Consider the following 14,978-nt stretch of genomic DNA (forward strand, 5'->3'; position numbering starts at 1 on the left):
TGTGAGGTTGTGTTCATGGGAAGCTAGGTCTGTGGTCCAGACGGTGTTCTGTAGGGGACGGGGGGGTGGAATGGCCTTGAGGAGTGTCAGGTCATTGCTTGGGAACGGGATGGAGCTTCCATATGCATTGAGCACTACCAGCTCGTTGCTTGGGGATGGAGTGGGGCCACCATATGCATTGAGCACTACCACGTCATTGAAGGGGAATGGGATGGGGCCGTCGTATGCACTGAGCAGGCTTGGGTAGTACGGGTCCTGGCACACATTCATAGCGGGGAGGTGAAGGTGGACCTTTTAGGGTCTTCTCATTCCTATTTATAACAAAATTAGGTGAGTGGGAGGATGAGGAAACAGTCAACCCACAGGGAGAGTTCAGGGAATGCTCTACGCCTGTGGTCATAACTTCCAATGCAACCAATAATTCACATTTTAAGTAGTTTGGAGATCTCATGATTCAATCTTATTTCAACAAGAAAGTTTCTACTCGGGCCGTTCAGCATTAGGGAACGTGTATGTTGCATGTGTGAGTTTATGGTAATAAATGGTGACCACACAACGGCGACTGTAGTGCATGTTGATTTGGTACTTACCTATGTTATTATCTTTGAAAGTTATTATAAAATATTGGCTGTATTCCCCATATTATACACTGTATCCTTAGAGCTTACTTTATACCTAATAATTGGTACCTCTTACTCCCTGTGGGTACAACCTTCCTTTAGGTCGTTGTTCATGTAACTTTCCGTTTGCACTGACTTCCCCTGGAGCAAAGAGCAAAAGTGACAGGGAGGTCCTCCCGATGGAGACCTACTGATGGAACTGGGTAGAGGGGACCCCAAATAAAGGAGCACTGCTTTGCATTATGCGAAGGTGGCCTCAAGATTCCTGCCTCCCTACAAGGTGTGCATGCCTTATGTAATCCCCTCCCCTTCTCTGTAGGTGGGGCCCAGGGATGATGGGGGTGTCACTCCCATGGTTAGATTATGCTGTATGACAGAAGCGAAGGGACTTTGGAGATATAATTAAGGTCCAAAATCAGTTGACATTGAGTTAATCAAAAGGGAGACCATTGGGTGGGCCTGGCCTAAACAGGTGACCCTGTGAGAGAGACTTGAAACAGAAGCAGAAATTTTTATGCTGGCTTAGAAAATGCTGACAGCCGTGTTTTGGGAGGGCCATGCAGCATGGAGCTGAGTGACCCCTTGAAGCTGAGAGCCCCCTTTGCCCGACAGCCAGAAAGAAAACGGGACCTGAGCCCTACAACTGCATGGAACTGAATTTCACCTACAACCCGAGTGAGGCTGGAATAGGATCCCCAGCCACAGAGGATGACCCCAGCCCTGTTGACACCATGGTTTCAGCTTTGTGAGACCCAGAGCAGAGGACCCTGCTCACCCCGACTCAGACTTCTGGCATAAAGAGCTGGCAGATGGTAAATGGGTGGTGTTTCCGTCCAGGGAGTTTGGGACAATTTGTTACACAGTGTAGGTAGCTGATACCCATGGCTCCCTCTTCAAGCCCTCAATCCAGGGCAGAGTGAGGAGAGCCCTGCAGGCAGATGGGCGCCTTTATTCCCTGGATTCAACTTGTTAAAGCTGGTGTGTACACCCAAGTAAAGTAACCACACGACTTTCTCACCAGGGACTAAGAAAGGGGATCCTGAGAGCAACAAAGGAAGTTGGACATCTTTGTACATTTGTTTGTGTTCTCCTGGTAGGAAGTCTTTTCATCTCAATAAAAGCTGCTTATGAAGAACTTTTTCCACCCTGAACCCCACATGACTGGTGTTGTCCTGCCTCCTAGTGGACAGAAAATTTCACAAGTTAGAGTGCTGGTCACGTGGGCGGGAAGAGGGTGTATATTGGAGTTGGATTTTTCCCCTTTTTTCCATTTCTGGCCACCAAACATTACTCTTGGAGTATTTGAATTTCTTTTTTCTTTTGCTGTGACTGAGGTCATTCACTGATGGATTGACTGATTAGTTGATCTTAGGTTGTACACTGCAGTGTTTTGTCTTTTTATGAAGATGTCCCGTGTGAAAATTTAATGTGCATGTACATTTTGAAATGATGACCAGAACCAGTGCTGTATTACATACTTGTAATTTTACGAGGTCAGGAGATCCTTAGCGTTCCCATCACACACACAACATACCCATCACCATACGTGCTTACCATTTTGTTGTGTGTGTGTGATGAGAACATTGAAGATCTACTGTCCTGGCACATTTTGAGTATATAATGTGGTATTGTTAACCATAGTCACCATGATGTACGTTAGACCCCAGAACTTTTTCTTCCTATAACTGGAAATTTGTACCCTTTGAGCAGTATCTTCCTGTTTTCCCCAAACCCCAACCTCTGGTAACCACCATTCTACTCTCTGCTTTTTTAAAAACATATTTTAATTTTATCGGAATGTAGTTGATTTAAAACGTCATGTTAGTTTCAGGTGTACAGCAAAGTGATTCAGTTATACATACGCATATATTCATTGTTTTTTTTTTTTTTTTGCTGTACGTGGGCCTCTCACTGTTGTGGCCTCTCCCATTGCAGAGCACAGGCTCTGGACACGCAGGCCCAGTGGCCATGGCTAACGGGCCCAGCCACTCCGCAGCACGTGGGATCTTCCCGGATGGGGGCACGAGCCCGTGTCCCCTGCATCGGCAGGCGGACTCTCAACCACTGCGCCACCAGGGAAGCCCTCATTGTTTTTTTTTTAGATTCTTTTCTCATAAAGGTTATCACAGGCTATTGGGTAGCGTTCCCCGTGCTACACAGCAGGTCCTTGTTGGGTATCTATTTTATATATAGTCCTGTGTGTGTGTGTTCATCCCAAGCTAGTACTTTACCCCCCTCCCCCTGCCCGCCATGATTCCCCTTTGGTAACTATAAGTTTGTTTTCGATATCTGTAAGTCTGCTTCTGTTGTGTAAATAAGTTCATTTGTATCTTTTTTGTAAAGTAGATTCCACACATAAGTGATATCGTATGGTGTTTATCTTCCTCTGTCTGGCTTACATCACTTAGTGTGACGTAACCTCTAGGTCCATCCATGTTGCTGCAAATGGCATGATTGCATTCTTTTTTATGGCTGAGTAATATTCCAGTGTATATATGGACCACATCTTCTTTATCCATCCATCCGTCGATGGACACTTAGGTTGCTTCCATGTCTTCACTGTCGTGCATAGTGCTGCTGTGAACATAGGGGTGCGTGTACCTTTTGAATTACGGTTTTCTCCGGGTATATGCCCAGGAATGGGATTGCTGGGTCATAGGGTAGTTCTATTTTTAGTTTTTTAAGGAACCTCCATACTGATCTCCCTAGTGGCCGCACCAATTTACACTCCCACCAATAGTGTGGGAGGGTTCCACACCTTCTCCAGCGTTTGTTTGTTATCTTTTTGATAGTAGCCATTCCAGCAGGTGATGAGGTGATATCTCATTGCAATTAAATTTGCATTTACCCTGTGATGAGTTACGAAGCGCTGTAGTTGGCTGTGAGGCATGCTCACGTCATCTTCGTGTTATAATCCATGAACAGTGGGTAACACACTCATGCTAAACCTACACTAGTTAGGGGCCTGTGATCATGTGGGCTGGGTGGAAGTTACTTTTAGTCCAGCTCTGTGGGTGGATAAACTAAATAAGATCCCCAGAAGGACCGTTTACCTCCTGGGAGTACGAATTGCTTTTGAAACTCTTTAGAAGCTCCTGTTTCCAAGTAAGACGCTGATGGCCTTCTAACCACCTGGCTTACAAGTTAGTTGGAGGTCATTCTTTTGTCTTTAATTGTAAGGTGCTTTGGGGTATCTGTTACTTGTCTTGGGGTCGATGGAGACTGTTCTCACTTTAATTGCATTTTCCAAATATACTTGGCAACCATAAACATTTGAATAATCTGTAACCTGAAAATTTCACAAACTTCAACGCCTTTTTACCAAAGCTTTTTACCAGTGTTGTTGTTGACTCTTTTTTGGTGGTGGCAGTGGTTTTATACTTGAGACTCTGGGGTTGAATGTAACGTCTTCCTGTGATGGTTCAGTGGTGGTGGTTTGGTGTCTCCAAGGAGAGAGAGAAAAGTGAGTGGGGAGACTTAAAGAAATAAACTTCCCTGGAGGTGGATGTGTGTGTCCTAAAAATGTCTGTCTGTAGGGAGGAATCCCTGTAACCTGAGGACCAGGGCTTTGCTTGAGAAGGGTGAGTTTGAGGCTCAGGTGGGCACAGGGGGAACAAAAAATTGCAGCTGGTGATTGTAAGACAGCATTGGATCTCCAAGATATTTGTGATGTGGACAAAAAAATGTCACCAGCCTTTTCATTAAACAAAGGATATTGCAGCCGTCAAGCCCTCAGCCACTGCAGCTGCCCCAGTGCTTTGCCCTGAGGGGATTCAGGATGGAGAAAACCAGGATCCTGGCTGCCCCAGTGCTTTGCCCTGAGGGGATTCAGGATGGCGTGAAACAGGATCCTGGCCCCAGAGAGTTAAGGTGCATATCAGAGGAATGATTTCAATGAGCTCAGACTCCTGCATCTTCCCATATATAGAAAAGTGCCAGATTCATTAACTTGAGATGTCTGGTTTCTTTAATAATCTCTTGATGTTTGAACTACCTGGTCTTTGTTGCAAAAACCCCTATATACCCTGGCTGCTTCCTGACCTCTTTGGAACAGTCCCCTCGAGCTACCCGAGAGGCTGTATCCCGGGCTTAAGTCGTCAGCAAGTCCACCAAATAAAACATAATTCTCAACTTTTGGTTGTGCATTTTTTTTTCAGTTGACAGTTTAGAAAAAGGGAATATGGACGGAGCAGAAATACTTCAACTAGGAGAGCATTAGGCTTAAGAAAAAGGGGATTTTGAACTATGAACCATGAGAACAGGTGACGCTGGGGCAGTGGATGTGCACAGACAGGCATCAAGGGACCAAGGCAGGTGGGTGAGACCGCTCAGGTGCACCTACCTGGCTGTGCCCACTGACCTCACCTGCAGGGACAGGCAGCTGTCACACAGAGCAACCAAGTGGCTGGGGCCTCACGGCTTCCTCAGATGCTGGCCGTACAGGCTGGCTGTCTATGGTCTGATCCTTTTAGGAGTACAAACACACCTGGGAGGTATCGTGGGTTTGGTTCCAGACCACACGATAAATTGAATATCACAATAATACAGCAAGTCACGAATTGTTTGGTTCCCCGGTGCATCTAAAAGTTACGTTCACACTAGACTGTGGTTTGTTAAGTCTTATTATGTCTTGGGAATTCCCTGGCGGTCCAGTGGTTAGGATTCGTAGCTTTCACTGCTGGGGCCCTGGGTTCAATCCCTGGTCAGGGAACTAAGATCCCACAATCTGCGTGGCATGGCCAAAAATAAAAATTAAAATTGAATTAAAATTTAAAAAAAATTTTTTTAATTAAAAAAAATTGCACGTGGATTAAAAGTAATTCACGTGTGACTTTAAAAAAGTCTTTGTTTTTACAATTTTTATTGGAGTTTAGTTGATTTACAATGTTGTGTTAGTTTCAGGTGTACAGCAAAGTGATTCAGTTACATATATACAGGTATCCACTCTGTTTTAGTTTTTTTTTTTTTTTTCCATACAGGCCATTACAGAATATTGAGTAGTTTCCTGTGCTATACAGTATAGGTCCTTACTGTGTCTAAAAAAACAACGCACATACCTTTATTTAAAAATGACTTTACTGGGCTTCCCTGGTGGCGCAGTGGTTGAGAGTCTGCCTGCCGATGCAGGGGACACGGGTTCGTGCCCCGGTCCGGGAAGGTCTCACGTGCCGCGGAGCGGCTGGGCGCGTGAGCCATGGCCGAGGAGCCTGTGCTCCGCAACGGGAGAGGCCACAGCAGTGAGAGGCCCGTGTACCGCAAAAAAAAAAATAAATAAAAAAATAAAAATGACTTTACTGCTAAAAGTTGCTTCCCTTCCCTTGTGAGCCTTCCCCGAGCCATATCCTGTTGCAGTAGTAACGGGAAGGATCCCTGATCACAGGTCAGCATCGCAAACAGAATCCTAGCGAAAATGTTTGAAATACGGCGAGATGGACCAAAATGTGACCCAGAGACACAAACTGAGCAATTGCTTTTGGAAAAATGGCCCCGACAGACTTGCCGGACACGGGGCTGCCCCAAACCTTCCATTTGTAAAAACAAACAAACAAAAACCCAAAAAACCCACAGCATCTGCAAAGCACAGTCCATTGAGATGCCGTACCACGAGGTCTGCCCGCACTGGTCAAAGAGAAAAAGCAAATCCACCTCGTGGTGGTGTGGGGTCACAGCCCCCGAGAAAGCATGTCAGCCAGGCCCCGTGGTTCCGAATGCGGCTGCTTCCTGAGATGTTTCCTGAGATGCTGTCAGTGATGCCGAGTTGCTCCGGGAAGACCGCCCTTGCGGGGTTGGGGGGGCTTCCGGAAGAGAGGCTGCGAGGAGTTCATTCCGCATGCGTGTCCTGGTCCTGATGCAGAGCTGTCCTCAGGATGCTTTCTGGGTACAGCCTCCTATTCCGGGAAGACGCACCCCTCTCAGGACATGTCCTGGGGAGACATCCCCCTGTTTAGGAGCCATGGAAGGGTGCTCGTCACCAGCAGGACCAGAGAGAAAATTGCCCATTGGTTTATTCACTTTTCTCACTGTGTGCCTGGGATCGCTCTCCCTCTCTCCCTCTCTCCCTCTCTCCCTCTCTCCCTCTCTCCCTCTCTCCCTCTCTCCCTCTCTCCCTCTCTCCCTCTCTCCCTCTCTCCCTCTCTCCCTCTCTCCCTCTCTCCCTCTCTCCCTCCCTCCCTCTCTCTCTCTCTCTCTCTCTCTCACGCGCACACACACGCACACACAGGATAATCTTCCTCCGTCCGTTTTCCGTATCTGGTTTTAGGGGCAGCTTGGTTCTGCTTCTACCTAGAAAATAGCATCTTACGTCTCAGCAGACTTGAGTCCGTCTGTCTGTCTAGAACAGCCAAGAGGTGTGTATACGTCACGTTTATTTTTAAGGAATGACTTATTATTTTTCTGGTTGACAGGCATTTGATCTATTTCTGGTGAATTTGTTTCTGCCCATAGCAACGATGCGCATACAAATGTTCTTATACACATCACCTGGTGGACAGGGGTGAGACATTTTCTAGGGTATATACGCGTAGGCGTGGAATTGCTCAGTCCAATGCTACACGCATATTCAAAATGATTGTGTAACATTACATTCTTTTCCAAAGATCTGGACCAGTTTATCTTCCGAAGAGCAATGCATACACGTACTGCTGTGTTCTGTGTCCTCAGCAACCTTGATAACGCGAGGTCTGGCGTTTTTGCCACCTTGGTGGCTGTGAAGGGACGTCTGCTGGTTTTCATCTGCATTTCCCACTTGCTGTTGAGATGGCGTGTCTTTTAGGGTGTGTATTTGGCATTCAGTTTTCTTCTCCTGGGGCGTGCTTGCTCGTGTCTCTTGTCCATTTTTTCATGAGGTTGTTTGTCCTTTTCATATCGCTTTATGGGTGCTCTTTCCCCTCTGTCTTTTACATAGAGAAATACAGGGAAAGGTGGGAGGCAGGCTGTGATAACCGAGCTGTTCTCCTGGGTGCATCCTGGTCCTTTGGGGGCCCCTGTTCCGCTGTCTGCAGTGAAGACAGGGCCAGGACTCCGGAAGCTGCCTTCCTGCCTGGCATGGATGTAGCAGCCGGCAGCTCCCCGAATTCGTCTGTGATGGACCCAGACAGTGTCTGCTGTTCCCCGTTGGGGAGAAGGGGGGGCAGATTCTCCGGGACCCACTGGCCCCGTGTACAGGGGCTGTGTTTGGTGTCGGGATATTTGAAAGCTGCCCTCATGTTCACCTGAACCCCCTTCATCATAAACGGTGCCTCTCAGCCTTTCAGGGTCTTGGTGGCCCTAAAGTTACCCCTGTTAGGTTCCAAGGCGGGTAGTGGTTATGGTGAGATGCACAGAACCAATGCTAGGAGCCCTTTCACGGCAGAAATCATCTCTGAACAGGCAGCCTCTCTAAAAACCATCTTGTGTTTTTCTCGTACGTGCTTATGTTTATCCCAGTGGAAATGTTTTAATTTACATTTTTGTTCGTGATTTTTTCCTTCTCTGAGTATTGATGTGAACTCCCCTCTCCTTCTGGTGCTATTTCTTTGCAGATTTTTGTATCAGAACAAGGCACACTTCATAAAAAGAATCAACTCAGGCTTTCCCCCCCGCCCACGTGTTCTAAATCAGTCAATAGAGGTGGGATTATCTATTTTTTGAAAGTCAGACAAAATTTGCTAAAATACCATGGACACCGTCCCCGCCGTTTCTGGATGTCATTCTTTCATTAATTTTTCTCTTTCTCCCATATTCGTTGCTCTGATCAGTCCTAATTTCCTTGATTAGGTCGTAACAATCAGCATTTTTCTCAGAAAAGCATTCATTTCCTTGAGATGTTCATATTTGACTTGTAAATCTAGCATATTATTAATATCGTTAGAAGCACACACCTATCATTTTAAAATCTTCTTCCTACGATAGAGTCGTCCCTGTTTGTAAATTTGCATTTTCAACCTTGTCAAATATATTATCCACAGTCTTCTCTGGGTCTTTGTTTCTGTCTTTTTTTCTTTTTTTTTTGGTCTGTCGATCTGTCAGATGCTCAAAGACGTACACTCATTTCTCCCATAACCATTTTGGTTCTGTGCCCTTCTCCCCGCATTCCCAAGGGTTCCTGAGACACAGACTGCGATATTGTGTTATTCTGAGAACACGGCACGTGACGATCGTGACTTCAAATTGACTGGGCGTTGGACCCACAGATAACGATGCACGTTGCCCCATTGATACTTTAGTCCTGAATCCTCCCCACCTTATGTCAGTAGGGCCAGCCCTGCTTGATTTCTCCTTTTTAGCCTTTTAATTTTCAATCCCTGCTTTAAAAAGCTCTATAGTGAAATAGGCAGGAGAACGCTGAGTGTGGTCTTCCCATACGAGGCTACCATCTTGGTTTTGCATCCTGACCAGCCCCCTTGGGGTTCACGCTTACCCTTTCCAACTGCACCCCTACCTGCTTCCTGGGTTTCCTGTTTTGCTACCCAGACAACTGGTGTACCTCCTATGTGCCAGTCCTCTGCATGGCAGACGTTCTGTTTCTTATTTCCTAACGGGTATCTTGACCCTTCTCAAAACATCGCAACCTTCATTTCTCTCATTATCCAGATAGAAGTGAAGGTGTTCGTGACGGCATCACAGGTACAATGAAAAATGTCACTTGTGTCTCCTTCTCCCTGCCAGGAGCCCTGCCGTGTCAGTTACCCCGTCCCCTCTCACTGTATGCGTTGTTGGGGGGATGCAGCCCCTACTTGGGTTTTAGGTGAGCCCCTAGCGTGCATGAGTCCCCATATCCCGTCAGTGATCAATCCTGGTGCTTCGGCTCGACGGGGGGCAGAGCTCACAGTTTGCAGCTTGTCTTGGGCGTTTCTTTTCTCAGGGATGGAGCGCTTAAAGCCTCCTGGTCCGCAGGGAACAGTCTGGTCCTCTCAGCGGTACGGCTTGACTGGAGCGCTCACATTCCCTGTGCAGCGTCACCCCATCATCCTGCCAGTGATGCTGCTGGAGAGGTGAGGGGTGGGGGGCAGCTCCTCAAAGGATGTAGAAAGTGGGCGCTCATGACAAGAATGGGCAGAAAAGAAGCAAAGCCCAGTAGCTCCTTCAAGAGGCAGCGCTGTCAACCTGGAACATCCGTCCTCATGTTTCTGGTCATTTCTGACCCTTTTCCCCCAAGGAGCAGGGAAAATTCATCTTCTGACATTTCAGAGATCCAGTTACAGTGCTGTTTCTGGAAGCTGAGTGTGTGGGTCCACCCATCCTTTTACCATAGGTTCGCGTTATTAGCAGTAGTGGGAGTTTTCCTCTTTTTTTTTTTTTTTTTTTTTACATTCCTGGGAGCGTTTCAGGTGAACGTTAGAACAGTGGGTCAGGAATGCCTGTCCAGGTGGCACCGTGTTCTAGAGCAGAACTTTCAAACGCCCTGTGGCAAAGCTCCCTTGTCCCCAGTCTGTCACAGCCTGATGCCATTGGAGACAGAATAGAAAGGAATTACGAGAAAAAATACGTGTAAGAAACATGCAAAACGGTAGTGCCCAGTGTTGCTTTTTTTTTAATTACTGGATTCAGCAAACATAAAATGACTGTTGATTTTTTTTTTTTAATTTCTAAACGCATCCTCGATTTCTGAATGTGTCCTCTGGCAGGCTAGTAACCAGCAGATCACAGGATGGTGCCCGTCCATAGGCCACGCTGAGTAACCCTGATCCAGGAGCACGCCCACCCCGACTCCCACTATAAATTTTTAGGGAAAATACTGTAATAAATATCTACACTCGCTTGTCCTCAGTGGCTGTGTGACTTGGCCCACAGAGGTTCCATTCTCTGTGCTCAAGATTATCTTAAAATGTCTCTTCTGAGTGAACACTAACATGTGTTGCAAAATATGTTCCTTCCCAAGCTAGTACTTTTGCTGGATCTCAGGTGTAATTATATTTAAAACTTCCTACAGAAACCACAAACCAGCAAAATCCTGCAGGCATGTCTCCCCCCTGAGATGTGTGGCACAGTAGGTGCTGGTCCTTAGGATATGGAAACCGTACTCCCCTCTGTTCCTGGGTCCTGGGACCACAGATATCCCTGTGAGCCTCTTACCAAGAGCTGGGCCTGGGGAGACCCAAAGCGATCCTTCAGCAGAGCCAGCTGCGACAGTGTAAGGACAACAGTGCTGCAGAATGACCCAGAAAACTGCCTTCCACTCAGAAGGGTTGTCTGGCCTAAGTTCCCCTCTGGACCGCAGGATCGTCTTCTGAGCTCACGTGGTTGTTGGATGAACTCAGTCCCTGAAGGTTGTAGGTCTGAGGTTCTGACTGTCCTGCTGGCTCTTGAGTGGGAGCTGTTCTCAGCTCCCAGGAGCTGCCCTGAGGGTCTTGCCCCATGGCCCTCTCCCAACGAGGCAACTTATTTCTTGCAGAACAGCAGGAGAATCTCTCTTCCTCTAGTTTGCTTGCAAGAGGGAATATTATGTAATGAAATACAGTCATAGGGGTGACATCCCAGGATCTTTGCCGTATGAGAGGACACAGTCCCACCCGCACTCAAAAAGAGGGCATCGTCAAGGACGTAACTCACAGAGGGTCTTCTTAGCGTATGTTGCCCACAATGGACCTTCCTCTTTTCTCTAATCCGGTGTTACTTCCCAGGAGGGATAGAAGTTAACCTCTTTAGAAATCGTCTTAGCATCTGTGGTAAATTGGAGGATAACCACGCGTTTTTGTCTTTTTCTCCAGTGGAATTTCTGTATTGTGACCTGGCGTCCATGAGGTCCATTCAGCAGTTCGTCCAGAGGTTCAAGATGAAGAAAATCCCACTGCACGTACTGGTCAATAACGGTGAGTTCTGGTGAAATCCAGAGGTTAATTCAGACACAGACACGCGCTCTAGCGGTCCCTTGGGAAAGCGGGCTTCCCAAGGAAATATATGTTGCAATTATTGCCCCTGTTTGGTTCCACTGATGCGTTTGGCTTTCGTCCTCAGAATAATCAATTTTAGGATGTTGCTTTGAAACGATGTAAAGTGTGATGATGTGTCCTGTGGATTTGATAACTTGGACAGGTCCACTTGGGCTAAGATGTATGAGGGACACGCAAAGGGCTGGGTGTTGTCACAAGGGTTATGTTATTAAAGCCTCAGCGTGTTTCCATGACAGTCATTATCTGGGCTCCAGACCATCACGCCCAACTGTCTCTTGACATCATCCTTACAGCCAGCACTCTTCAAACGTACATGTGGAGTCCACGTCTCCCCTCCCCCTGCCTTCCACCCGCCCCCTGACCGCAGACCACCCAGAGCCCTGTTGTCAGCCGCACTGAGCTCTTAAGAGCGTTGGAAACACGTCTGCTTTCTCACTTTCCTGCCCTTTTCCCTGCCTCTTTCTGTCTCCCGCTGCTACAGTCAACTTGTTTCATAAAAGTTCGTCCAAACTCTCCACAGAGAAACACAGTGTTTAACATCTCCAAACAATAAATATAGAGAACGAAAACTACTGTAAGCCTCCTGGAAAACATTTTTGCTGGTAGAATTTAACACACTGCTTTCAGATGTGGAGAATCCAGTATATAAAGGAGGTAAATAGTTAAATTGATCCAGTAGAGACGTCCCTGGCGGTCCAGTGATGAACGCTCTGTGCTCCCAATGCAGGGGGCACGGGTTCAATCCCTGGTTGGGGAACTAAGATCCCGCCTGCCACACAGCGTGGCCAAAGATAATTAAATTAATTAATTAATACAGTAAAAGGAATAGACGTAAACAGTGAGTTACAGCCACTATACTTTTTCCCCAGATAGATAGAACATTTGTCAAATTATTTGTATTTTGGGTTTTTTTAATGTCTTTTATTCTGTTTCTAAGATTTACTCTTTTCCAGTGTTTTTAAGCAATTTCATGGGTTCATTTATTTATTTTGGTCGCACCCCGTGGCTTGTGGGATCTTAGCTCTCCAACCAGGGATTGAACCCAGGGCCACGGCAGTGAAGGCGCTGAGTCCTAACCACTGGACGGCCAGGGAAGTCCCAAAGTATTCGTATTTTGGATGGCAGAGAAAACTAGGACCCTCGTGGTTATACGGAGCCTGCCATGGATAATCCAGGGTCATTTTCGCATCTAAACATCCTTTCGCTAATCCCTTCTCCGAACTCCCTTTTGCTGGTGCCCCTTTTTCTGAGGGACCCTACGCGTAATGCCGGGGACACATCTCAAGGCGAGGGAGCGTCGTTCCTCCTCCTGAGGCTGTGACACTGTCCATCTGATTCTGGCTCCCGAGATCTGCTTGTTGTCATTTCCTCACCTTTCTCTTTGTCTTGCGTATTCTATCTTTCTCCCGTAATACTAATGGGGTTGGCGGTCAGGGTCAAGGTCAGATAGAGATACCGTGTTCAATCCACTTGTTTAATTAGAAATTCCCACTTAAGGGAAATGCATGGGATATAAACTGTGTCTCCAAAGCTACACGTATGCATCTGTGGCTTTTTTTTTTTTAACTTCTTTATTGGAGTATAATTGCTTTACAATGGTGTGTTAGTTTTTGCTTTATAACAAAGTGAATCAGTTATACACATACATATGTTCCCATATCTCTTCCCTCTTGCGTCTCCCTCCCTCCCACCCTCCCTTTCCCACCCCTCCAGGCGGTCACAAAGCACCGAGCTGATCTCCCTGTGCTATGCGGCTGCTTCCCACTAGCTATCTACCTTACGTTTGGCAGTGTATATATGTCCATGCCTCTCTCTCGCTTTGTCACAGCTCACCCTTCCCCCTCCCCATATCCTCAAGTCCATTCTCTAGTAGGTCTGTGTCTTTATTCCTGATGTGTGGGTACCTATGAAACACCTACAACTAATACCATTTCCCTCTACTTAGCTCGGGAAAGGACTCTGCGTGTCGTTATTGCTGGCAGTTCTTCTGGGAAGGTTCAGAATGAATTTAATGTACGCTTGGTTGGTATCTTTCAAGTTCGCCAAAATGATTATGCCTTAGACCTCTTTGCAGAGATAAATGCTTTCCAAGGCCATGGCCACCTGGGATCCTCAGCCCTGGGGTGGGGTTCCTTTGGTGGGCGTTTGTCTGTGTCCTCCTTGATTAGAAAGAAAACATTATAGATGGCCACATGTCCAGGTGGGTTACAGGGAGGGGCCGTGGAGACGTGTGGAGCCACACACCTTCTTTCCACATTATATTTAACACCCGCAGGAATCGGTAACGGCAGCGCGTGCCCCGTATGCTGCCATCGTGCAGGATTCCTGAGATCTTATAGACACAGGCACAACAGAACTGAATATCCGCTGAGGGTCTTTTCTGCAGTTCCAGTACAGCCTTCCATCTGCCAGGAAGTAGGGAAAATGATGTATCCCAAATCTGATGCCTTTCTCCAACAGATCTCCGCTTTGGGTCAACAGAATTTTAGTGAGAAATATTTGCTGCAGTGGAGAGAGCTCTCTGGGGAGAATACCGTAGGCAAGACATCAATGTGTTCTCCATTACTCACCCTCGCCCTTAAGTTGCTGGGGTTTTTTTAAAAATAAATTTATTCATTTTATTTGTTTATTTTTGGCTGCGTCGGGTCTTCATTGCGGTGCACGGGCTTCTCATTGTGGCTTCTCTTGCTGCGGAGCATGGGCTCTAGGTGCGCAGGCTTCAGTAGTTGTGGTTCACGGGCTCAGTAGTTGTGGCTCGCGGGCTCTGGAGCACAGGCTCAGTAGTTGTGGTGCACGGGCTTAGTTGCTCCGCGACATGTGGGATCTTCCTGGACCAGGGCTCGAACCCGTGTCCCCTGCATTGGCAGGTGGACTCCCAACCACTGCGCCACCAGGGAAGCCCAATTTGTTGTTGTTTTTTAAAGGGAAAGCACTTTAAGTAATTTTATTTAGTTTATATACAATGCTCTGTTGACTGTTTTGCTCTTTTTTTTTTACTTGAAGTGTAGTTAATTTACAATGTTGTGTTTCAGGTGTACAGCAAAGTGACTCAGTGATACACACACACACACACACACACACACATACACATATATATGTGCTATTTCAGATTCTTTTCCATTATAGGTTATTACAAGATGGTGAATATAGTTCCCTGTGCTCTACAGTAGGTCCTTGTTGTTTATTTATTTTATATATAGTAGTGTGTATCTGTTAATCCCAAACTCCTAATTTATCCCTCCCCCCGACCCTTTTTCCTTTGGTAGCCATAAGTTTGTTCTCTATGTCTGCGAGTCTGTTTTATAAATAACTTCATTTGTATAATTTTTTAGATTCCACATATAAGCGCTATCATATGATATTTGTCTTTCTCTGTCTGACTTAGTTCACTTAGTGTGATAATCTCCAGGTCTATCCATGTTGCTGCAAATGGCATTATTTCATTCTTTTTTAGGGCTGAGTAATATTCCATTATATATACATATAT

The 14,978-nt window shown here is 46.5% G+C and overlaps 1 protein-coding gene across 1 annotated transcript in view; it reads left to right on the top strand.

Annotated features, from left to right (window-relative positions):
• LOC117310570 (polyprenol dehydrogenase-like) overlaps positions 1-14,978 on the top strand; it is a 192,986-nt gene that overhangs the window by 130,573 nt on the left and 47,435 nt on the right. Inside the window, exon 4 of the mRNA XM_033850271.2 lies at positions 11,309-11,410. Coding sequence (XP_033706162.1) covers positions 11,309-11,410 — 102 coding nt within the window. The remainder of the gene's footprint in view (positions 1-11,308; positions 11,411-14,978) is intronic.

Source organism: Tursiops truncatus, chromosome Y (assembly GCF_011762595.2).
Source record: "Tursiops truncatus isolate mTurTru1 chromosome Y, mTurTru1.mat.Y, whole genome shotgun sequence".
NCBI lineage: Eukaryota > Metazoa > Chordata > Mammalia > Artiodactyla > Delphinidae > Tursiops > Tursiops truncatus.